At 61.7% G+C, this 23,574-nt stretch overlaps 2 protein-coding genes across 4 annotated transcripts; one reads left to right on the plus strand and one right to left on the minus strand.

The window, feature by feature from the left end:
- The first annotated feature begins 216 nt into the window (after positions 1-216).
- ARAP3 (ArfGAP with RhoGAP domain, ankyrin repeat and PH domain 3) lies at positions 217-20,317 on the plus strand. 3 transcript variants are annotated; one of them, XM_051793766.1, is made up of 34 exons: positions 217-370; positions 1,980-3,086; positions 3,655-3,716; positions 4,037-4,110; positions 4,543-4,613; positions 8,698-8,982; positions 9,413-9,482; positions 9,907-10,027; positions 10,202-10,389; positions 11,204-11,310; positions 11,417-11,616; positions 11,747-11,832; positions 12,003-12,185; positions 12,404-12,566; positions 12,872-13,003; positions 13,076-13,229; positions 13,377-13,479; positions 13,678-13,876; positions 13,962-14,025; positions 14,322-14,485; positions 14,596-14,808; positions 14,969-15,074; positions 15,597-15,744; positions 15,889-15,957; positions 16,249-16,323; positions 16,444-16,558; positions 16,720-16,848; positions 17,030-17,163; positions 17,309-17,391; positions 17,597-17,632; positions 18,069-18,132; positions 18,276-18,413; positions 18,742-18,780; positions 19,445-20,317. In XM_051793766.1, exons 2-34 carry the CDS (start codon positions 2,020-2,022, stop codon positions 20,009-20,011), a joined length of 5,409 nt encoding a protein of 1,802 aa, XP_051649726.1. In that variant the 5' UTR covers positions 217-370; positions 1,980-2,019; the 3' UTR covers positions 20,012-20,317. The 3 variants fall into 3 exon arrangements, with proteins under 3 accessions (XP_051649726.1, XP_051649727.1, XP_051649728.1); XM_051793767.1 differs by having other exon boundaries at positions 8,713-8,982; XM_051793768.1 differs by having other exon boundaries at positions 3,658-3,716; positions 8,713-8,982.
- A 290-nt stretch (positions 20,318-20,607) lies between these two features.
- On the minus strand, positions 20,608-23,047 carry LOC127473769 (proteinase-activated receptor 3-like). The gene is made up of 2 exons (XM_051793815.1): positions 22,922-23,047; positions 20,608-21,896 (listed from the first exon to the last, which is right to left on the minus strand). The coding sequence occupies exons 1-2, from the start codon at positions 23,016-23,018 to the stop codon at positions 20,800-20,802; spliced, it is 1,194 nt and encodes a 397-aa protein (XP_051649775.1). The 5' UTR covers positions 23,019-23,047; the 3' UTR covers positions 20,608-20,799.
- Between the last annotated feature and the right edge of the window lie 527 nt (positions 23,048-23,574).

Raw genomic sequence — 23,574 nt, forward strand, 5'->3', positions numbered from 1 at the left:
TGGGAAGCAGGACCCTTGCTGGGAAGGCAAGGGAAGAATGAGGAGTGAGCGAGGAGGGTGGGGGACAGCCCCCAAAAGGAGGGCAGAGCCTGGCTGAGGGACAGGACACAGGGCAGCATCATGCCTGGGAAGGGACAGGACAGGAGGGTGGGACAGGGATGGGGACCAGAGGGTTGGCCTGGAGGAGGGACCGGCAGTGGGAGGCGCAGGCTGGGTGCTGTGAAGCCCGTCTGCACCCGCAGCAGTTCCTGCAGGGAACTGCCTTGGCATCACCCTGGAGCCCAGAGCAGGGCAGCCCTGGAGCCCTCAGCAGCACTGCCACCATGCTGCTCCACCAGAGCCGGCCCTGGGGGGCTGCAGACCACAAGAGGTGAGGGCAAACCCCGAGGGTGGCAGGGGATGGATGGGACAGACTTGGGGACGGTGGGGAAGGGACTGGGCCAGTCCATGCCCACTGCACTGGCTGGTCCACGTGGGTTTGTAGGGATGGGATGGTGTCCACCTGCCTGTGAGGTGCCACTGCCCATGGGCACGGCTGGACTGCCCCAAAGTGCCACCCCACAACTTGGTGCCCGGCACAGCCCAGGTGCCCCCTGCCTGGGCAGGGGGGGGTCTCATGAGCCAGCTGAAGCCCCAGGCAGGACAGGCAGAGAGCAAAGCTGGCCACAGATCCCTCAGGGCGATATAGGCAGGAGAAAGGAGGAAATTGCCCCATTTCATCGCCGGGCTGCTGGGCAGAAGTGGGTACAGCCCTTTAACCCTGTGGCACAAACAGCCAGCCCACATCGGTGCTGGGCTCCCCCCGCCCTTTATGTAGGTCCTGCATCAACAGGCAGCCTTCCAGCTGCCATGTGCCCGTGCTCTGCTCTGCAAACCCTGCTCCCCCAGCTCCTGCCGCGACTGTCCCTCCTTCCTCTCTGACAGCATCCCCCCCACGTGCTCGCAGTGACAGCGCTGCCCCTGCCAGGCACTTCCCCGTGGCACCCGCGGCACCCGGGCAGGCAGCGCTGGGCAGCCGGAGCTGCCCGTGCCGGGGCGCGGGGGCTCAGCCCGGTTCTCCCTCGGCGGGTTTGGGACGCAGGTCCTGCGGGAGGGGGCAGGGGATGCGTGGGAGCGTGCAGGCAGCAGGAAGGAAGCCTGCGCCGAACAATAGAGGGAAATGGAGGAACTGGAAAAAGACCCAGTGGCAGCACAGTCAGCACAGATGGTTTAGTGCGGAGCCGCATGATTCATGGGAAAAAGGCCCTCAGCGCCCCGCGGGCAGCCCGCGGCTCTGTCCCGGGGCTGTGCTGCCAGATCGTTTGGGGATGGGGGTCCCTGATGGCAGACGAGCCTGGTGGAACACGTCCGTCCGTGTCGATGTGCTGGCGGTGGGGGGTCCGTCCCGGCCGGGGGTGGGTGGGAGGCTGTCCCCCCTCTGCCTGCCCGTGAGTCATGCTGACCTCTCCCATGCCCTCGCCAGCAGTGAGAGAGAGAGATTATGGTCTGGCCCTTCCGGCTGCAGAGCCCTCCCCGAGCCGGCCGGCACGGGAGCTCATCCCCTGGGAGGGGCCGTGCTGCTCCCCCCGTTATCTGCCCGGGACACCCCCGCGGCTGCGCCGGCTCTTGTCCTCCCGCCCAGCCCCGCGCTCGGCACAGCCCGGGATGTCCCAGTGCTCGGCGTCTGCTCGACCACCCGCTCCCCCGTGAGCCCCCGGGCGCTCGGTTCCTGCCCGGGATCAGATCACGGCCTCGCCGACAACGCGGGGCCAGATCCGGCAGCTCCGGGGAGGGGTGGAGAGGCTTGGGCTGAGGAACAACAGGATGCCGGCTCCTCGAACTGGGAGGTGAGCGACTCCGGGGAGAGCAGCGAGGTGGGGAGACCTATGGAAGAAGCATCCTGCGCTCCCACTCACAGGATCTGTGCCCTTCACGGCAGCTGAACCCACCCCCTTCCCTGGCCGCTGCCCCCTCACCCCCTTTCTCTCCTCCTGGCACAGATGATGGGCTGAGCACCCCTTGCAGAGGCACCCCAGGGCCATGAGCTCCCCGTGCGGCCCTGACTCGGATATCGCAGACTGGCTGGCCACCATCCACTTGCAGAGGTACCGGGATGTCTTCAAGCAGCACGGCTACCACATGGCCAGAGATGCCGCCTCGCTGGACGGGCACGACCTGCAGCAGCTCGGCATCACCGCCACCGGGCACCGCAAGAGGATCCTCAGCCTGGCGCAGCAGACGCGGGTGCTGAGTCAACCCCACACAGGACGCACAGCAGGAGACGCCCCTTCCCGAGCCACGGAGGCCCTGGATGCCCCCCAGGCGGGCAAGGATGCCATGAAAGCACAGCCAGGAGGGACTACCGACGCCTTTAGGACACAGCAGCGAGTTGCTGCGCCCAGCCGGGCTGTAGAGAAGGACCCTACTCCTCCCGTCGCGAAGCCGGTCCCCAAGCCGAGGACGGTTTTCCCTCGCTCGAAGCCCGAGCAGGGGTTAGTGCCCGTGCCACCGGCGCGCTCCACAGTGCCAGCACGCGGCCCGGGCAGCGGCGGGGCACCTGCAGCCTTTGTGGTACTAGAGGGGTTTGTGCCGGGGGAGAGCTCCACGGATTTGGAGCGCCCGGAGCCCAGGCCAGCCCCGCCGGCTGATCCAGGGGCAGCCGCGGCCATGGGGGTGATAACATCCCGCCTGCGAGCTCGGGAGAGCCCTCGGGAGGAGACACGGCCATCCCCAGCTCCGAATCATGGACAAACCTTGGAGCCGTCGGAGAAATCCCCCCCGTCCGTGCCGTCTGTCCCACCACGGCACAGCCACAGGGTCCTGGCAGCTGAGCCCAGCCCTGGGAACGTGCCGGAGGGTCACCCCCGCTCCCACCCTCCCCTGCTCGCCGCAGCCGCCCCAGCCAGGAGAGATCCCTCGCCGTGCCCCAGGGCAGGAGCAGGGCAGGGCCGGCTGGAGATGGTGTCCAATGTCATCTACGAAGGACTGGAGCGCCCGGCAGCACCCGCTGAGGACTCGGGAGGGGAGGATGGTCCCCAGGGTGAGGCTCTCCCTCAGCCCCCGGCTCTGTCCCCGCAGGAGCTGACCCAGCCGGATGACAAGCCTGAGTAAGCAGATGCTTCCCCTCGCCCCTGGGAGTGGAGGGGGGTGCGGAGCAGCCAGAGGCAACAATCTAAAGAGCCCCCCACCCTCGGAACCCCATCCCACCCCAGAGCCTGTGCCTGCCTGCCTCCAGGTGCCAGACAAAGCCCTTTCCCCACTTTCCCTATGTCTTTCCCAAGCTCTGGATACAGCAGCTGGGATCCCTCTGATATGACAGGGTGGCCCTGGGCCCCTGGATGGCTCCTTCTGGTTGTGGGGAGAAGTTGCTGCCCCTTCCTTGCCTCCCCAGCAGCAGGGCTGGAGGTCCCCAGCATGGTGAGGGGGTGACTGAGCGAGGGTTCTGGGGCTGGTTCCTGCTGGGAAATGCCCAGGAGACAGAGCCCAGCAGGTCCCAGGGTGGAGAGGAGAAGGGAGCCAGGAGGGCACTGGGAGCAGGGAGGGGATGCTGCACGTTCCAGGGGGCAAAGCTGGGCTCAGCCTGAGTCAGGAGCAGCCTCCAGCCAGACAGGACCCCGCAGGCTCCCAGCCCAGCCCAGCCCAGCCCAGCCCAGTAACCACTCTCCTGTTTTCCAGCAGTCCCGGCTGGCCCAGCGGGGCCCTGCCCCCCATCCCGCAGAGACCCACCGGCAAACCAGGTGAGAGCCCCAGGGCACTGGTGAGCACTGGGGACTTCCTGGTGTCCCAGGGAAGGGGGGAGAGGGGCACACACACACTTTGCCTTTCCCCTGGGTCCTGCCCAGTGCTCCTGCCTCGCTCAGGGACTGGGGTGCCCCATTCCAAGGCAGTGCCCAACCCCACAAGTGTTTGGGCTGGCATCTCTGTCATGTCGTGTGCCCTGGATGTTGGGGTGCACTGTGGGCTCAGGGGGGTCCCCTTCCAATGTTGGGGGTCCTGGCTGGTCTCTCTCTCACCGCAGGCACCACTGACTGCCTTTCCCTCCCACGTCTCCCCACAGAGGTGAACGAGCAGCCCGTCAGCCCCTACAGCGAGACCATCTTCGGGCACATAGCCCCATCCCGGGACCTGAAGGTGAGGGCAGACTGTGGGGATGGTGGCTGTCCCCTGCTGTCACTCTGCATCCTACCAGCTGCTGCAAAGCTGGGAGCTGCAACTGGTGAGACCAGGGTGCCCAGCAGTGCCTGGTGAAGGTTCTTCCCCAGAGGGTGGTTGGCACTGACCAGGCTCCCCAGGGCAGTGGGCACAGCACCAAGGCTGCCAGAGCTCAGGGAGTGTTTGGACAATGCTCTCAGGGACAGGGTGGGATTGTTGGGGTGTCTGTGCAGGGCCAGGAGTTGCACTGGGTGATCCTTGAGAGTCCCTTCCAGGTCAGGATATTCTGTGATTCTGTGCTGGGTTGGGGGTCACAGACTGAGCCCCCTGCACTGTGGGCTGGGCAGGATGAGGAGATCTGGGATGGGAGAGGGCACAGGGAGAGGAGATGTGACTGTTCTCTCCCCACAGGGTGTTGGCATCTCCGCTGGTCAGAGCTACGAGGCAGTGTCCGAGCTGGACCTGGAGCGAGAAGTCCGCAGGTGGGATCACCCCCCTGGGCTACAGGGGCTGGGCTGGGCTCAGGGTCAGGGGTTTGCATGCCAGGGGACACCTCTGGGGACAGCCTGAGAGGGAATGGGGGGTTTTCCCCTACCATAGAGCTGGTCAGAAGTGTCTGGGATCAGGTCAGCAGCCTCCAGGAGAGCCGGTGGGTTTGGAAAGGAGAAGGAGCTGTGCTGGTGGGAGGCCCCTGGGGGGACAGGGCTTGGCAACAAACATTGTGGGTGCACAGTTGAGGCAGCACCAGTGGCAATGGACACCTGCACACCCAGAGGAGCCTGGATTTGGCCTCTGGGAGTGGGAAAACACCACAGGCGACAGGGATTACTCATGAATGAGGTAGTTCTGAGCCCCAGATGGAGAGATGTGCAATATCCGAAGGGTCCAGCATCATCAGATCAGCATTTGCTGCTCAGTCACACTGTGTTAGACATGAAATTGTGAGGGGCACCTTTAAAATGCTTTTGAAATGTACTTTCCATACCTCCTGATAGCATCTCAGAAAGAGGAAGGAAAGCTGCTCTTCCCATTTCGGATGGGGAGGGTTCCTTTTCCTGTGTTGCTCAGAGGAGGAGGTGAGCTGCAGCTCTGTGTCCTTCAGCTCTGGCCATGGCCTTGCTGGCCAGTGCATGCCCACGGCCCTTTCTGGCCCAGTGTTGGTCCAGCCCATCTCCTGCTGTGAGTGTTTGTCACTGATCCAGTGGCACGGAGCTGACCCAGCCACAGGTGGGGAACTGCAAATACCTGGGAACAGGAGTTTTGCAAACAGAAATCCTGAAATCTCCCGTGGAGCCTCTGAACCAACAGTTCAGAGCAGAGCTGGGCACTGCCCTGTGGGTCACAGTCTCCATCCATTGGCTTCCAAGGAGTTGGGATCCAGAATATCCCGAGATCATTAGTCAGGCACTTGCAGCTGTGGACCCATCAGGGAGTTTGCAGCCTGGTCTTGCTGAGAAGAGGCAGGATGTGACTGTCAGCAGTGTCAGGGGCAGTGGCTCACAGGTTTTTTTCCTCCCAGACTGAGCACAAGGGTGGTTGGGGTGTGAGGAGTGGAAGTAGCAACAGAAAAGCCTTTGAAGACCTTTTGCATTGTGCTCCATTCCACATCCAGCTGCTCCAACGCTTTCCTCCCTCAGCCAGCCCCACTGGTCTGACCACGATCCCTTGGAGCAGAGCTATGGGCTCCTGCTCAGCTGCTGAGGGGCTGCTGGCCAGCCCTGGTCCTTCTGTGGGACCTCCTGATCCTCCTCCTCAGCACTCGTGTTTCTCCAGTTCAGCCAGGCCTCATCCTGCTGACTGGCAGCTGGGCACTGGGAATAACAGGAGGGTCTCCTGCAGCCCACAGATCTGCTTGTTATGGGAAATATTTCCCACTCCCAAACTTCAGAGTCCCTTCTTCCCCTTTCTTCTACCTGTGGTAGCTCTTCTCACCCTGTTGTGGGGGAGCTTTGCCTGGAGCCCTCTTGTTCTCTGGGCAGTGCCAGTGTTAGGGGTGGGCACAGCTACCTCACCAGCAACAAAATATCCTCAGCAAAGAGGAAAAGGAATGCAGAATTCCCTGGGAAACTGAGAGCCAAGTCTCTGAGGGTCCAGCAGAGCCTGGAATTTAGGATGGGATTTACCTGCTCTCACACTGACCACCTACATCCAAGCTGGTGATGCTCAGCCCCCTGAAATGCTGATGCCAAAAGCATCCCCTGCCCTGCTCCAGACATCAGTCTCACAGGAGAGAGGTGGTGGCACAGCAGTGTCTGTGTCACCCTGTGGAGCTCGAGGGACTGGGTCAGACTCACCAGGCAGTGAGGATGGTGGACTCTGCCCTGGTTTGCTCCGAGACCCTGGACTACTTCTCCCCACACCTCGAGGCATCTTCCCTTCAGGAAAAGAAACACTGGGAATGCTGTGTCCTTGACAGCCTATTCCTTACCTCCCTCCCTCCCTCCCTCCCTCCCAGGTGCCCACTCACAGGTTCATTGACTGTGACCTCCAGCTGCAGTAACCAGATCCAGGATCAGCTGCTTGGTCCCCTCACCACCAGCAGGTCCCTTCCCTCCATCACCAAACCTCCGTCCTCCACCAGATCTCCCACATGAGCACAGACAGGATGACATTGCCCCAACTCAGTGCACCTCAGGGATCACCCTCCAGGCTCAGCTGGCCTGGAAATGCCTTCTCCTGGCCCTGGGGACTCATTTGTCCCCGGGGTCACTTGTCTTCACTGCCTGACACCAGCTGGAATGGGACATGACCTGGCTTGTTGTTTGGAGGCTTCATCCACCAGCCCTGTCCTCGAGGCCAGAGCTGGGTCTTGGTGTGTTCCCGGGATGCTGAGAGACCCCACTCCAGCCAGACCACGGGCTTTGCTTGTCCCTGGCAGATGCTCCCTGTCCTCCAGCTCTTTATAGCTTCATTGGCTGTAAGTCATGGCTCAGGAAGGGGCTGTTATGGATTTTATCTGCTTTTTCTCTTGCTCTGACCCATTCCCTGGGTCTGTTTCCCCCTCAGCCCTGGCACTTAAGGTTGATGTCTGCCTCTGACTCACTGAGTCCTCCAGCTGCCCTGTTGCCTGGCCAGTCCCTCCTGAAGAAGCTGCAGACCAGGCTGGGACTGCAGCCAGATGACTCATCCTGCCAAGGCTCTGTTATGCTAATTAAACAGTAATTTTCCTTGTGCTTTGAGCCTTCCAGCCACCCGTGGCCATTTCTTGCCCTTCCTTTGGCTCCAGACACTGGAGCCAAACAGGCTGTTTTCCCTCTCTATCACCTCCTCATCCCATACACCACCCCACTTCTCCAAGAACCCACCTGCAGCCTGGGTGGGTCCAGCCCAGCATCCTCCCAGACAGACTCGCTCCTGTTCCATGTGGATCAGGGACATCTGGTGTCTCATGGCCTCACAAGGTGCCTGTCCAGGGCCAAAGCAGAGATCCATGCACAACCTTGGCTCCTAGGATGAGTCAGTGCCCAAAACCAGGTGTTGGGAGAATTTGAGGTCTTTCTGCTCCAAAAGCATTTCTAGTCATGCATTCACACTGGAGGCAGTTTCTCATATTCAGGGGTTTTCTCCTTCACAGATTTCTCCTTCTGCCAGGAGGAGTCCCACAGGTCAGGTGCTCCTTTCCCAAGTGCTCCTGAGCCTTGCTCCTGCTGGCTCTATATGATGCCCCCCAGCTCCTGTGTGCTCTCCTCGTGAACCCGCCCCCATCACTCCCCCTGTGCCCCTGGAGATGCCCAGCCTGCTCAGGTGCTCCTCAGGCAGAAGCTGGGACAGGGCTTGGACCCTCCTTGTTGCCTTTCTTGGAGCCTTTCTTTCATGCTGGCACTGGATTCCACAGAGGAATCCTGGGTGCTCTCCTGTGGGTGCTGGCGTGTTCTGCCTTCCATGGCTCTCTTCCTGCCCATCACCATTTCGCCTGGGCAGCTCCCCTGTGAGCTCCCGGGACTGTCAGACATTTTCCAGCACATTTCCTTTTCAGGGAAAGAAAAATGGCTGGAAAGAAAAATGAAAGGGCTGATGGGAAGGGGCAGCCTGAGCCCTGGTTTATTTTTATAATTTCCTTTTATTGTTGTGGTTGGAGAGGGCTCAGCAGGCCTGGCTGGGGGCTTTAGCATGGCTTCCCAAGGAGATAGAGATCTTGGATTCCCAGGGTGCAGGAGCTCCACTGGCCCATCTGTCCATCTCAATCCTTTTACAGGGCATTTTGGCTGGGCACAAGAGCAGGCACAAGGTGTCATGGCAGAAAGATCTTCACGGTTCCAGGAAGTTTGGAGGGGCAGAGGGAGAGGGGCTGAGAGCCCTGGTGAGGAGGGAGCTGGGATGGGTGTAGAGCAGGGAACAGGACATGGGGCTGGGGAGCTGCCTGGCTTTGGTTTGCTGCCTGTGAAGAGGGGAAGGAGGTAATGCCAGGGATTTGGAGTGTGTGGTGGCCCCAACCTTGCCATGATGTAGGACTGGCTGAGCCTCAGGCTGCTGATGGCCTCATGAGCCAGGGGCAGTGTGAGGTGTCCCCAGATGGGATGGGATTAGCCAGGAGCCTGCATGGTGAGCAGCCTGGCTCCCTCACAGCCCCACGTGCCACAGGACAAGCAGCGAGTGCAGCAGCGAGGGACGGAGCGAGGACGAGGAGACCCGGAGCCGGCTCATCGACCGCATCGTCCAGAACGACACCGAGGGCTATTCCACCGTGGAGGCACCGCGGGCCGAGGGGGCCCCCTTCAGCCTCCCAGCCCATCTCTACCCAGACGAGGTCCTGGACGACCTCACCATCTCCCCCTACGCCAGCTTCACGTCGCTCTCCGAGCCCCGGCCCACCATGCTCAGTGGCTGGCTGGACAAGCTCTCCCCACAGGGGTACGTGGGACAGCCATGGGATCACGGAATGGGTTGGGAGGGATCTCAAAGCTGTCCTGCGGGTGCTGGGGTGTCTCAGCTGCCAGGACTTTCTCAAAGATCATCTTGTTCCCACCCCCTGCCATGGGCACGGACACCTTCCACTAGAGCAGGTTGCTCCAAGCTGTGTCCAACCTGCCCTGGAATGCTTCCAGGGGTGGGATGGGGCAGCTTCCATAGGTAAAGTCCCCTTGGGTGAGGTGGCCACACTGGTCACTGTGCTGCTGGGGCAGCCAGACCTCCTTGTGGGAGGAGAACCCTCTTGGGTACCCCAGCTGTGCTGCAAAGGTGTCTGTGCAGCCATCCTTGGGGGAAGGGGGGATCTGTGAGCAGATGTGGGGTCCTCGGGGGGATCATCCCCTTCCCAACAGTTTTTCTGCCGTCCCAACAGGAACTATGTCTTCCAGAGGCGCTACGTCCGTTTCGACGGGAAGAACCTGATGTACTTCAGCAGTGAGAAGGTACAAAAGGACAGGATGGGGCAGGGTTGGGAGGTTGCACTGTGCCTTGACACCACAGAGGCTGCTATACCCCCTTGACCTCCCCTTGTCCTTCTGTGAGGAGCCAGCAATGCTTTGCCATCCCCAGGGTGGAGCAGCCATGGCCCTGATGCCTGGTGGGCTCCTAAAACAGCCTCAGCCATGGGAAGCTTGGGATAGCAAGGGGCCCTCTGCCAACAGGGAGCAGGAAAGGGGGGGTCCTGCTGGCTCACAAACCCTGGGGCAGAGTGAAAATAGGATGCCAGCCATGGATCCATCCTTTCCCGCCTGGCTGCTGGGGCTGTGCTATGAGGCAGCACCCAGGGGATGTGGAGGATGTGCCAGGTTATGGGGGTGCCCTGTGGGGAGGGCAAAGGGGGTTAACCCTGCCTGGGGCCCGTTCCAGGAGCCCTACCCCAAGGGGGTGATCCCGCTGTCCGTGATCGAGATGGCTCGTTCCAACAAGGACAACAAGTTCCAGGTTGTCACCAGCCATCGGATCTTCGTCTTCCGTGCCGAGAACGAGGGTAAGTGAAAACCCAGGCCCCCAGTCCCCAAAGAACCATCCCTGCCTCCCTCCTCCATCCGGAGCATCTCAAGGGCAGCTCTCACCTCATCCCTGCCATGCCTGCCGGGTGCTCTGCTCCATGCCAGGGCTGTTGGGAAGGGCTCAGCCCTGCTCCCTCATGCCTGGTCCCCAGCCCAGAGGAATGAGTGGTGCTCCACGCTGCAGAAGAAGGTGATGGACCAGCGCCTGGTGGGGTCCCGACCCCGGCCCGCCAACACCGCTCACTGCCAGAAGTCGGGGACCCTGGAGCTGAAGGGCCAGAAGTCCAAGGTGTTCGCAGCCCTGAGCCTGCCTGAGATGTGGCTGTACAAGAGTGAGCAGGTTCGTGGCCAGAGCAGCCCCCCAGCTGGCACAGAGGGCTGTGCCAATGGCAGATGGGATGGCAGGGATGGAGGGAGCTTAGCCAGGGTTGGTGCCAAAGAGGGAGCAGAGAGGAAAAGGATGGGCAGAAGAAAGGGAATGGCAGGGCAGGAAGATGGAGATCCTGCACAGGGCAGCAGTGTTGGATACCAGGAGTGGACCACCCTCCTCATCTCCTCGCTGTCACCAAATTATCATCATCTCTACCAGGTGCTTTGGTCTCAGTCACACCAAGGTGTCCCAATCCATCACAGGGTGGGTGGGTCACTGAGCACGGAATCAGCAGCAAACACATCTGCTGCAAGGGGCATCTACCCCATGGGAAGCAGCAGGGCACTGTCACCTCACACCCTGCTGCTGCCCACAGAACCCCCACTTCCTTCCTGCTCAATTTTCTCACCTTTCTGGGTTTTTTTTCCATCACCTCATTTCCAGGTTGCCCAGCAATCAGCATCAACTGAGGGTTTGGCTCAGAATGATGTTTGTCTTGTGAATGTCCCTGACTCAAATCCCGAAAACAGAGGGACCTGGATAGCCGGGTTTCAGGGGCTGTGGGCAGAACTTGCATTTCATTCGAAGGCATAACGTATTTGCAGAGTGCTTTATGTCAGGCCACGTGAGGTGGCTGAGAGACGTGGCAAGGTCTCATCCAGGCAAAGCAGGGATGGGATGATGGGGGTGCTGGAAGCCCCAACATCACGGGCGTGTCCAGAGTGGTGTGTCCACCACGGCTGTGGCACTGCAGGACCAACAGCACTGTCACTCTGAATTGCAGTTCTTCAAAATGGGCATTGGCATGTTCTTCATTGAGATGCGTGGCTCCACCATCCGCGAAGCCAAGAACCGCAGCTTCGAGCTCATCACCCCCTCCAAAACGTTCAGGTATCCCCGGCACCCAGGTGGGATGAGGTGGGAGGAGCAGCCAGGTGCCAGACCTGGGTGCTGGTTGCTGCAGTGCCCTGAGTTTTGGCTGTGCTGGCGCCCACAGTTTCGTGGCGGAGTCGGAGCGGGAGAAGCGGGAGTGGATGGAGGCGCTGCAGGAGGCCATGGCTGAGATGCTCTATGACTACGAGGTGGCAGAGAAGATCTGGTCCAACAAAGCCAACAAATACTGTGCAGACTGCTGGGCTCAGAGTCCCGACTGGGCATCCATCAACCTCTGCGTGGTCATCTGCAAGCAGTGTGCAGGTGGGGACATCTCCCCGGGGGGCACATGGGGGCCTGCTTGGGCAGGCAGGTGCTGGCTGGAGCATGGGCACAGCTTGGGTCCCAGTTCCCTGGCAGGGTCAAGGGGTGCTCACTCTCCTGCTCCCTGCAGGGCAGCACCGCAGCCTGGGCTCCAACATTTCCAAGGTGCAAAGCCTGAAGCTGGACACCAGCGTCTGGTCCAACGAGATCGTACAGGTAGAGGCACTCGGGGCAGGGCACCGGGGCTGGCACGGTGTGCTCAGGGGCCAGGCTGCTCCTCTGGCAGGGCAGCAGCCCCATGGTCTCTGTTGGGGTGCAGGAACACTGGGAATCCTGTTCCTCCCGCTGGCCCTGGTGCTCACCATGACCACGGGGCTCTCCTGCAGCTCTTCATCGTGCTGGGGAACGACCGAGCCAACCGGTTCTGGGCCGCTCGGCTCCCGGCGAGCGAGGCCATCCACCCGGACAGCAGCGCCGAGCAGAGGCGGGAATTCATCTCCCGCAAGTACCGGGAGGGCCGGTACCGCCTGCCCCATCCCCACTGCCCCACCCAGGAGGACGTGCTCCAGGTAGGGGCCGCCTCGGGGTACCGGGGTGCTGGGAACCATCCCAGAGCTCCTGGTTTGAGATGCCAGCACCTCCTACCTGGCTGTGCGTGCGCACACCCTCGTGCCAGGCGTATCTTGGGAGGTTGTGCCCCGGTTTGCCTGCCTTCAAACGTCCCTAGGAGTGGTCTGGGGTCTCCATGAGCCGGGACGTGGTCCCTAAAGGCACTGTCTCACCCCAGGCACTGTGCACTGCGGTGGCAGGACCAACCCTCCTCAAGACCATCCTGCAGTTCTTCTCGTCCTCAGAGGCTGGTCTGGCATCTGACCCTGCTGCCAGCGAGGTGGCCCCAGGGGCTGACCTTTGGTGGGGATTGGAGAGCAAAAGGCCCAGGAACCTTTCAGGTAATGAGGACCCTCGAGCCCCATCTGTGATGGGGACACTTCCTCCTTGCCATTGCCCCTGTCCCCCTCGGCACGCCCCAAGGCTGGGGACATCATCAGGTGCTGAGGCTCCCTGGGGACCCTGCCTGGGACTCTCTTTTAGGATGGGGCAAAGCAGCAGTTCCTCTGGAGCCCCTTTTCAGGGAACCCCATGCCTGGCACACCCCCTTGCCCACACCTCCATGAGTGGGGTCTCCCGACCCCTCTGTTACTCACAATTTGGTGGGTACCTGCTCCCACCCCACTCTCAGTGCCGTGCCCCACAGGGAGCCCCCGCGCACGGGAACCGGGTCCGGAGGGCGTCTACAACGAGATCACACAGCCAGTGACACACAGCGGGTACCTGCACCGGGCCACGGCCCCCCCAAAGCTCCCAAGTGCCAAGAAGAGCAAAGAGGGTGAGTGTGGGGAGTGCAGGAGGGCATCCAGGGGGTGCCCATCCCGGTGCCACTGACCCCATGTTCCCACAGACTTCCAGCGCACGTGGTGCTCCCTGGAGAGATCCCTGCTCTTCTTCGAGACAGAGAAATGCACTGAGCCCCTGGGCCACATTGAGAGTGGGGACCTCCTCTCCCTGGGTGTCAGCAGAGCTCAAGCACTCACCAGCCCCTGCCCCACCGAAAGGTACCCCCAGCCGTGCCCCCACCACGCGCCCAGAGAGCCTGGGGGCACACAGAGGGCTTTGCTCCTGCTGGGTGCGATGGTCTGCCCTGGCTCTGGGTGCAGGGTCGGGGTAGGGGCTGCCCTGATGGGCTGGTTCATCCTCTGCAGGTTTCGCTTCACTCTCGAGCTGTTCCTCGCTGGGGAAAAAGTGCAGCAGCTGGGAACTGATGGGCCTGAGACACTGCAGGCCTGGGCCAGTGCCATCGGCAAGGTGAGCCAGCCCCAGCCCCGGCACCCTGCTGTGTCCCCAGGATCTGTCCTCACTGATTCCTCCCAACCTCTTGATCTGCTGTGGGAAGCACCCTCCTCCCTTTCCAGGGGGTCTCATCCTCCCTGATGACCTCATTGGAGTCATCACTCGGGGTTGAGCCCTGAACTCACCCAGCTCGTCTCTCGCTCCGTCCCACAGTGGTTCACACCCGTGAGCTGTCACTGCCTGCTGGGCTACGAGTTCCAGCGCGTGGGCCAGCTGCGCTACAAGTGCATGCTCAACCCTGAGAGGTGGCAGCAGGCCTTCTTCATCCTCCAGAAAGCTCACCTCTTCATCTGCCCCGCCGAGGAGGACGGGGCTGAGGACAGCATCAACCTGCGGCGGCTGCAGGAGCTCAGTGAGTGCTGTCACAGCCCGGCACAGGCACCGTGCGGTGGTGCCCGTGCACGGCTCTGACCCCTCCACCTCTCACCCCAACGCAGGTCTGGTTCCCCCCACGGAGACTCCAGACAAGAAGGAGATGCTGATCCTGGTGGAGATGGGGAGGTGAGTCCTGGCCGTGGGAATGATGGGGAATGAGCCAGGCAAGCCCAGCAGGCTGCCCAGGGCAGAGCCACTTATGCGTGGGTCAATGCTGATCCAAACCCCTTGGTGGGGATGCTACTGGGACAGCAGAGCTGTGACCAAGGGGTTTGCAGAGGTCACTCCAGCCTGGGTCTCTTGATGGGGTAGCATATCCCTCAGCTCAGCCTGGCTGTGCCTTGCTCCCTGTCCCAGGCAGGAGGGGATAACCTGCCCCTCCGGCAACGTTCATTCCCTCTTTTCTGCCTTGTTGTTCTCAGGACATTTTACCTGCAGGGCTTGTCACGGGTGGACTCTGCAGCGTGGTACACGGACATCCAGGCCTCGGCAGGGGGCCGGGGCAACGCGCTGCGGGACCAGCAGCTGAGCCGGGGGGACATCCCCATCATCGTGGACAGCTGCATCGCCTTCATCACCCAGTACGGTGAGCACGGCACGGCTGGAACGGCCCCCAGCGCACCGCGGGGGCCACCAGCCCCACTGGGGATTATCTGAGCGGGACCGAGCCCCTGTGACCCCGTGTCCCTGTCCCAGGGCTGCGGCACGAGGGGATTTACCGCAAGAACGGAGCCAAGTCGCGGATCAAGGTGCTGATGGAGGAGTTCCGGCGGGACGCCCGCAACGTCAAGCTGCGCATCAACGACAACTTCATCGAGGACGTCACTGATGTCCTGAAGAGGTTCTTCCGCGAGCTGGAAGATCCCATCTTCACCCTGGAGCTGCACCCACAGTGGAAGGAGGCTGCAGGTACCTCCTTCACCTGACGTTGCTCCCGTGCTGGGCCACCTGCCAGGGTTCCCTGGGGCCGGTATCCCACAGGATCCTGGTGCCAACCCTGGTCATCTCTGTATCATCTCTGGATCTGATGGTCTCAGCAATGATCCATGACATGGGTTCCTCCCTCCAGAAATCCCCTCGAAGCCCCAGCGCCTGGAGCGGTACAAGGAGCTCATCCATCGCCTGCCCCGCCTCAACCACAAGACCCTGGCTGCGCTCATCGGGCACCTCTACCGGTCAGTGGGCCACCTCCCTGCAGGGTCCCCTGGTCCAGCCAGGGTCCCCAAGAGCAGTCAGCATTGTGGGGTCTCCCTGCTTCCCAGGGAATGCTGCCTTCCAACCCTGAGAGACAGGAGGAGCCCCATGCCTGTGCCCTGCCACACCAGCCCTCTGGATGGTGCTGGAACATGCTACTCTGGGACACCTAGAATGTTCCCAAAGTCATCCTGCAGCAAGGGGGAGTGACAGGAGGTTTGGGACTAGGGGACACCCCCCTGTGGGATGTGGACTTCACTAAATGCCCCAAACAGAACACTACATTTCCATTCCTGACTCAGCAGCTGAGGTGGGGCTCTTGTCTGGTTTGATGGCAGCGGGAAGTTCTCATAACAGGAACTGCCTGGCTTGAAGTTCCCATTGCCGGTGGGCTGGGTAAATTCGAGCTGTTTTTCAGGAGAATTTGTATGAGGCAGAGGAGGGTGGATGGGGCTGAAACCCAGAGTGGGACCAGCCCCTCACCTCTCAGCTCCTTGTCCCAGGGTGCAGAAATGTGCAGACCTCAACCAGATGAGCACCAAGAACCTGTCGCTGCTTTTCGCTCCCAGCCTCTTCCAGACGGACGGCAAAGGGGAGCACGAGGTCAAGGTGATGGAAGATCTCATTGACAACTACGTCAGCATCTTCAATGTGAGCAGGGCCCTGCCAGCCCCCTCCAGCTCCCCTTGCATCCCCCCATACTGCCCATCTCTGCCTCCTCTGCATCCTTCCATCCCAGCCTTGAGTCCTCCGTATCCCGCTCCACATTGACCCTGCTCATCCTTCCTCCGGCAGATTGACGAGGACCAGGTATCCCAGATGGATCTGGAGAACAGCCTGATCACCACCTGGAAGGACACTCAGGTACTATGGATGTGCTTGCTGGCCCCCACCACACCAGGGACCCCCGGGCCGGTGGGACTGACTGGAGGGTGGGGACACTCCCAGCTGCCCACCCTGGGTCCCCACTGTCCCACACCAGATATTTGGGAAAGGACTTTCCCCACTTGTCTTCCCTTTGCCCATCACCTTGAGGGTCCTGCCCAGGGGAGAAGCAGCCCCAGCTTCTTAAGACACCATCACCAGCCCCTGGGATGATGGGATGTGCTCAGCACCCGTGCCAGCATGGCACCAACACCACCCGCTCTCCCCCAGCTCTCACAGGCAGGTGACCTCATCATCGAGGTGTACCTGGAGCAGAAGCTGCCCGACTGCTGTGTCACCCTGAAGGTGAGTCCCAAAGGAGGGCTGTGCCGGGGGGAGGGAGGAGGGACTCAGACTCTGGGTGCAGCCTGTCCCTGGGACCCATCCTGCCACCGCCCACGCAGCTCCCCGTGTGTCTGGCCCCAGGTGTCCCCCACGATGACAGCAGAGGAACTCACCAACCAGGTGCTGGAGATGCGCAACGTGGCAGCCAGCCTGGACATCTGGCTGACCTTCGAGGCACTGGAGAACGGGGAGCTGGGTGAGCCTGGTGGGATGGCACGGGGGGATACCCCTGGCATGGCTGGGCTGGTGGGAAGGAGGTGTGGGACAGGGGGAGGAGGCTTTGTGCTGGTGGCAGGGGGAATGTGGACTGGCATAGGGAATGGGGACAGAGAGATGAGAGTGTCTCTGCATCCCCAGAGAGGCCCCTGCACCCCAAGGAGAAGGTGCTGGAGCAAGCTTTGCAGTGGTGCAAGCTCCCGGAGCCCAGCGCCGCGTACCTGCTGGTGAGGAAGGTCCCCATTGGCGAGGGCAGCTGTCTGTTCACAGGTAAGGCAGTCACAAAAAGTCCCAGCCCCTGGGGGTGTCCCCAGAGAGGGACAGCTCTGCCTGAGCTTCCCCTTGCCCTGGCCACTGCGCTGCAGCCATCAGGGTCACATCCCCGAGACCCACAGTGGGATCCTCCTGCCCCTCCCAGCCCCCCTCACCCCCATCTCCTCACTCTGGGCAGGTGCCAAGCGTGAGAGCCCCAAGTGTGGGCTGCTGAAATGCCGTGAGGAGCCCCCCAAGCTGCTGGGGAACAAGTTCCAGGAGCGCTACTTTGTGATCCGGGACCGGAGGCTGCTGCTGCTCAAGGAGAAGAGGGTACCCAGGGCATGGACCTGCACCCCCAGGGCGGGGGAGAGGCAGGGAGAGGGAGCCTGGGGACAGCGGTGGCATGGTGGTGGCTGTCCTCCTGGCAGGGAGGCTGGAACCAAGCTGGGCTGACCCATTGGATTTCCCTCCCCAGAGTTCCAAGCCAGAACGGGAGTGGCCCCTGGATGCAGCCAAGGTTTACATGGGCATTAAGAAGAAGCTGAAGCCACCAGCCCAGTAAGTGGGTCCTTCCCTGGCCATGGCACCGGGGCATGAATCCCTCAATCCCTGCACCTGGCACATGAACCCACCAGCAGCACACCAGGCTCCACCTGGACCCAAAGCTGTGACAAACCTGGGCCTATGGAACCACTGTCCACAGCCCTTGGGCTGTGTCTGAGCTTGGCACTGCTGCCCCACAGCCTGTCTCTTCCTTTCCCAGGTGGGGTTTCACACTGACCCTGGACAAGCAGCAGCTGTGAGTATCTGCCCCTGCCATCCTGGGGCTGGAGGGATGTCAAGATCTATCCCCAGTGTTAGTGGGATTGGGACAGCCAGGGGCAGTGCTACAGGGCCCTGGGATCTGGCAGAGCTTGGGGTATGCCAGAGCCAGAGTGATGGGGCCACAAGCTCCCTGGCACAAGGTGGGAGCCAGGCTCCAGGAGTAATCCATCTCTCTACGACACACCCTTCCCACCTCCCCATCCTGACCAGCACCCCTGGGACATACTGGGTGCCCAATGAGCTCTCACCTTGCCCTGAAGCAGTGATTTGGGCATGCAATGAGTTTCAGAGGTGCAGCTCCATGGGGTGCAGCTGTGCCTGACAACCCCAGGCTCCCAGACAAGGTGACAAGGGCACAGGGGTCCCACTGGCCCTGCTCTCTGGCAACTTCTCTGCTGTCTCCTCTGCAGGTGCCTGGTGTGCTCGGGGCAGGCTGAGCTGTGGGACTGGACCACCAGCATCCTCAAGGCTCAGGTGGGTGTAGGGCTGGCTGTGCCACCCAGATGGGCAGGGCTGGGATGGGGCTGGGCAGGGCTGGGATGGGGGTGGTAGGGCTGAGATGGAGCTACTAGGGCAGCCTGGCCTGACCCCTGTGCCCACCCTGTCCCTGTGCTCAGCACGATGACCGGCACCCCGTGATCCTGCGCCGACGCTCCTCCTCCGACCTCGCCAAGCAGAAGTTTGGCACGATGCCACTGGTGCCCCTGCATGGGGACAGCACCGACGCCACCATGCTCTCTGCCAACCAGACCCTGGTAAAGCCCCCGCAGCTCCCCCTGCCCACGGGTGCTCCTGCACCCACCCTGCTCCTTGCACCCATCCCAAGACCGTGTGCCCACCCCAGAGCCCGTGGGGTGGGTGTGTGCTGCCCGGCACCGCTGGGTGCTGTGGGTGTGTGTCCCTGTGCTCGGCGGTGTGTGTGCTGGGTGCTGGGTGCTGTGCTCATGTCCGTGGCAGCTCTCTGTGCCTGCAGACCCCACATGGGGGGTGCTGCACCCCACTGCCCCTCCTCTGCCTGCCGAGGCCCCCTGGCCCTGCCCCGTGCCCTCTGTGCTTACCTGTGCCCGTCTCCTCTGTTTCCAGCGCCGCCTGCACACACGAAGGACTTTGTCCATGTTCTTTGTAAGTACCTGCACACGTGGAGCGTGTCTGTGGCTGGCTTTGCACTGCTCCTGCTGGCTACAGCAGCCAGGGCTCACCTACAGCATCCCACCTATGCCCAGGCCATGCTGCACGTGCTGTGTGGCAGAGGGGATGCCCATTGCTCTGCATGTCCTGCACCTGGGGATGGGGGTCCCTGCATGGTCCCGCTGTGGGCAAGCAAGACCACAACAGTCCAGCCCAGTTCCCAGAGCCTCTCTCACTGGGCACACATTGCCCAGAGGGGATCAGTGTAAGAAATGCAAGGAAACAGGTTTGGGTCCTCCTCCTCATCAAGTTATTGCTGAACTTCACCTCACCTGGCTTTGAGCTCTACATGGGCATCCACCTGCCCTCCCCACCCCAGAGCCCCTCTGCCAAGGGCTGCTGGGCTGGTGGCATGGACTGTGCCTTGGCAAGGACCAAAATGCTCCCCCTCCATCAGTGATGAGGAGGAAAGGGGCAGCAGTGCCTGAGCCAAGAGACCTGGTGGAGGGTGGGTCCTCTGTGGGCATCAGCCCCATAGTGAGGGGCAAAGCTTCCCAGGCACTGCCTGAGTGCAGGGAGAGCAAGGTGAGGGGGGACAGAGGGGTCTAGCTGAGCAGTGTGGACAGTGCCCCTCACCCTGACCCCCTGCCCTCCCCAGCCCATGAAGATTCACCAGGACTCCCTGGAGGAGCAGCAGGAGAAGGAGGTGGACGCTGATCCTGTGTACGAGGAGGTGGGGAACTTCCCCGAGCTGGCCGTGCTGGACCTGGGGCAGGGGCTGCTGGCAGACCTGTCGGCCGTGCCCCCCGTGGACAGGTCCAAGAAACCAGCCCCATTCCCTGAGCAGCCCCCAGCCACCCCACTGCGCTCCTCGCTGCCTGCCAGCCCGGCCCAGAGGGTGACAGGTCCCTCTGTCACCAAAGCCGTGTCCCTCGAAAGGGGCTTGAACCTGGAGAGCGGCAAAGCTCCGACCCAGGGGCTCAGACCCACCAAAACAGCCTCTCTGGAGAGGAATGTGGAGCCTTCCCTGGCGCTGGACAGGGACTGGGAGCAGGCAGCCACACCGGGGAGCAGTCCTGGTGCAGAGAGCTCCCTGGAGCTGCCCAGGAAGAGGAGCCTGCAGCCTCCCTCGCCCATCAATGACAGACTCATCCAGGAGCTCAGCAGCGTCATCCTCAGGAAGAGCGATGGCCAAACCCCGGGGCCGGGCCAGCCGGTGACGTGAGCTGTGACCCACCTGGCCAAAGGGGCAGCCACTGACCTGGGTGGCAGCAGTGATGGGTCCCCCACGCTCCCACATCACGGAATCCACACTCTCCTCCTCCTTACGCTGGAGCCGGGCAAGGATTGGGGACTGGTGGCCACCAAGGGACTAGTGGGGACCGGCATGCTGAGCCCTGGTACCCCCTCCTGGGAGGACTGGGGATGCTGCCACACGTGCTCTCACTCATGAGTGGCTCATCTGTCATGGAGCCCAGCACCGAGGGAAGCAAGTAAAAGGGAAAATAAAAGTGGAAGCGTGGTGCCTGCATGTTTTGGCAGCACTGCACCGTGTCAGGCAGGGAGGCACACCGTGTCTGCCAGCACAGGGGGACACAGCATGTCCCCTCTCCAGCACTGGGCCCATGGGGCAGGGTCTGGACACCCAAGTCACTCCCCCTTCCCTTCTTGTATTTACTGTGGCATATTTTGGGGGGGGACAACAGGAGCAGGGCTGGCCGTGTGTGCCCAGTGTGTAGTCCAGCAATGGAGGACAGCCCCTGCTCAGGGAGGGGGTTTATACCTGTTCCTGCCACCAGCAGGGAGAAATAAAGGTTTATTTGTACTCTGGAGGGTTTGCTCACTGCAGGAGGAGTGGTGAGGGATGCCAGGGTGTGGCAGGTGGGGAGATCAAGGTGCCAGGGCCAGGCACCCAGCTGGGGGACCCATGAAATGGGGCAGTGCCAGCAAAACTGCAAAACTGGGGCAAAGTCATAGTGAACCTCAGATCCAGGTGGGATTTTCTGCCCGAGTCTATTGCCAGCCCTTCGTGTTGGGCACCACACTGCAGGATCCCTCCTCACTGGGCAGGAGGACACAGCCTGGCACCCCCTGGCTCTGCTCACTGGACCTCAGGGGCAAGGCTGTCTTCTCCGTGGACCTCCCCATCGAGGACTCCAGCCCCCGCAGGCAGCGGCCTCTGGCATCCTGGACCCAGCCCCGAAAATCCTGGGAGATGTAGAAGTAGATGAAGGGATCAAAGCAGTTGTTGAAGGCACTGAGCACCAGGGCCAGGGCATACCAGAAGTAGGTGATGTTGTGGCACCCCGTGGGCTCCAGCATGTAGTGGATGAAGAGCAGCACGTTGCTGGGGGTGAAGCAGAGGATGAAGACCAGGAGGACCAGGGCCAGGACACGCACCACCTGCCCATAGCACCTTCCCTTGGCCAGCAGCCGCGCCAGGATGCAGCTGTAGGAGATGGTCATGAGCACGAAGGGCAAACCAAAGCCCAGCCCCACCAGGGAGAGGAAATAGTAGCGGAAGAACATGTGTGTTCCCTTTTCTAGGACATCGTGGCATGTTGTGATGTTCAGGCTCGAGATATCTTGTGTCTGGGAGTGCAAAAGCAGAGGGCTCATGCCAGCCCCCACCACCAGCCAGATGCCCACACAGATGCCCACCTTGCCCCTGGTCCAGCTGGAGCCCTTCCACAGGAACGGGTGTGCCACGGAGATGTAGCGCTCCAGGCCGATGCAGGTGAGGAAGAGGACGGAGCTGTACATGTTCCCATAGAAGAAGGCCACCATGGTGCGGCACAAGTAGTCCCCAAAGAGCCAGTGGTTGCCCAAGAGGTGGTAGGAGATCTTGAAGGGCAGCAGGAGGACAAAGAGCAGGTCAGCACCAGCCAGGTTGAGCAGGAAGAGGGTGCTGGAACACCTCCTGAAGTTGGTGGCCAGCACCCAGCAGGCCAGAGCGTTGGCTGGCAGCCCCACGAGCAGGACCACGGAGTAGAGGGCGGGGAGGAGGAGGGTGCTGAGGGTGCTGTTGAGAAAAGCTTCCTCGGAGGCGCCAGGGCACAGGTTTTTCTCTCGGGGCGTGAGGGAGATGAAGGATCGCCCTTTGACAGGCACTGAGGAAGACATGAGGCATCACACTCTGCCAAGAGCCCCCTCCCACTGCCCCCTCCCACTGGGGACCACGCAGGAGCTGTCACCCCTCCCTGCAGCCCCCTCCCACTGGGGACCACGCAGGAGCTGTCACCCCTCCCCGCAGAGCCGCCAGCAAACACAGGAGCTGGTGTCTCCTTGTCCCACAGCAGGGGCAGCTCCAACACGGGAGCCCCCAACATCCTGCTGTCCTGGCAAATCCGAGCTGTGCCACATCCTGTGCCATCCACCACAGCCACAGTGCCAGCCCAGCTGGGCACCCTGCCCACATCCCAGCTGGGCTCTGCTCCCACGCACCGCTGCAGGGGCACGCAGCTCCGCTGACGTCCCTCGTCCTACCAAGCCCAGCACAACGGGATCAAAAAGGCAGATGGGAAACCCACACCAGCAGAGGGTTGAGATACATCCGTGCCAGGATGAGAGATGGGAGCTTCTGCCTCCTCCCCCCCAGCTCAGCTGCCCTCCATGGGTCCCTGTCTTCCTGCGGTTGGGGGTTTTTCGCTGCATGCGAAGAATAAACGCAAAGAAGAGGAAGGTCCCGGGACAAGGGACAAAAGTCTTCAGATCAGATCCCTTTTCTGGCTTGCTGACAAAATGCAGCCAGGCTCCGCTTCCCAACACATCACCCCTGGCTCCAAAAATTCCATCCAGGTGGGTCCCCAGAATGCTTCATCCTGAGGGGGTTAGGTTACATCCAACAGGTTTCCCACAATCTCTGCCACCCCTCCACATCCAGGGAATGGGAAAATTCAGGTTACAAGAGCTGTAATCTGAATTTTTGCTGCCAAAAGGGGAAATGCTGCCTGAGTTTCAGGCCTTCGCTCAGATTTTCAGTGTGAACACCAAGGCAAGGCAGCAGAGCGGTGCCCCAAGCTTTCTCCATGACACCCAGATATCCCCTCCAAGTATGATGGCACGTGATATTGGGGTGTCCCCGCGAGGCCTCCCTGCCCTGTCCCATCACCCCCAGACCCAGCAAGGCACTTACTCGGGGAGGGTTGTGTGGCAGAGCCGAGCCAGGCGCAGCTGAGCAGGAGGGTGACACAGGTGGCAGCGTGGCCGGGCGGTGGCACCGGCCGGGACATCTCTGCGGAGTGGCGGCTGAGCCAGCCGGGTCTGCACAAATGCCACAGGCAGGGCTGGTCCCACTGCACGTCACTGCGGTGGGACCAGCCCCAGCTCTCTCCCCCTGCTCCCCTTCCTCTTTCTCCACCACGTCACCACCAGCGTCCTGCCCACGTCCCTGTGGTGTGCACGGCCAGACAGGAGCACAAGGTGTCAGACAGTTGTCACCACCCCCGAGCATCCAGGGGACATCATCGAGGCCGGGGGGATTTCCAGCCACCGGCAGACAGTAGAGAACAGCAGTGGGAAAATGGAGCTGTTTGTGCCCCACATGTGGGACAGGAAGGAGGCAGACGGTGACGTGTGTCCCTGCCCCACCGCAGCACCCCCAGGACACAGGGCACCTGCCTGCTCAGCCCTACCAGGACCAGACACCCCCAGGGATCCATCACTGTGGTCGGGATGACAAGTTGATGTCACCCTGTAGATGGGGCCACCCTGTATTGTCCCACTCTGCTGTCCCCTCCCTGTCACCAAAGTGGGTGTTGGGTGGCCCTTATCCATTTTCCCAACTCC

This window comes from Manacus candei, unplaced genomic scaffold, assembly GCF_025592945.1.
Source record: "Manacus candei isolate 608988 ecotype Guabito, Panama unplaced genomic scaffold, ASM2559294v1 h1tg000037l, whole genome shotgun sequence".
NCBI classification, from domain to species: Eukaryota; Metazoa; Chordata; class Aves; order Passeriformes; family Pipridae; genus Manacus; species Manacus candei.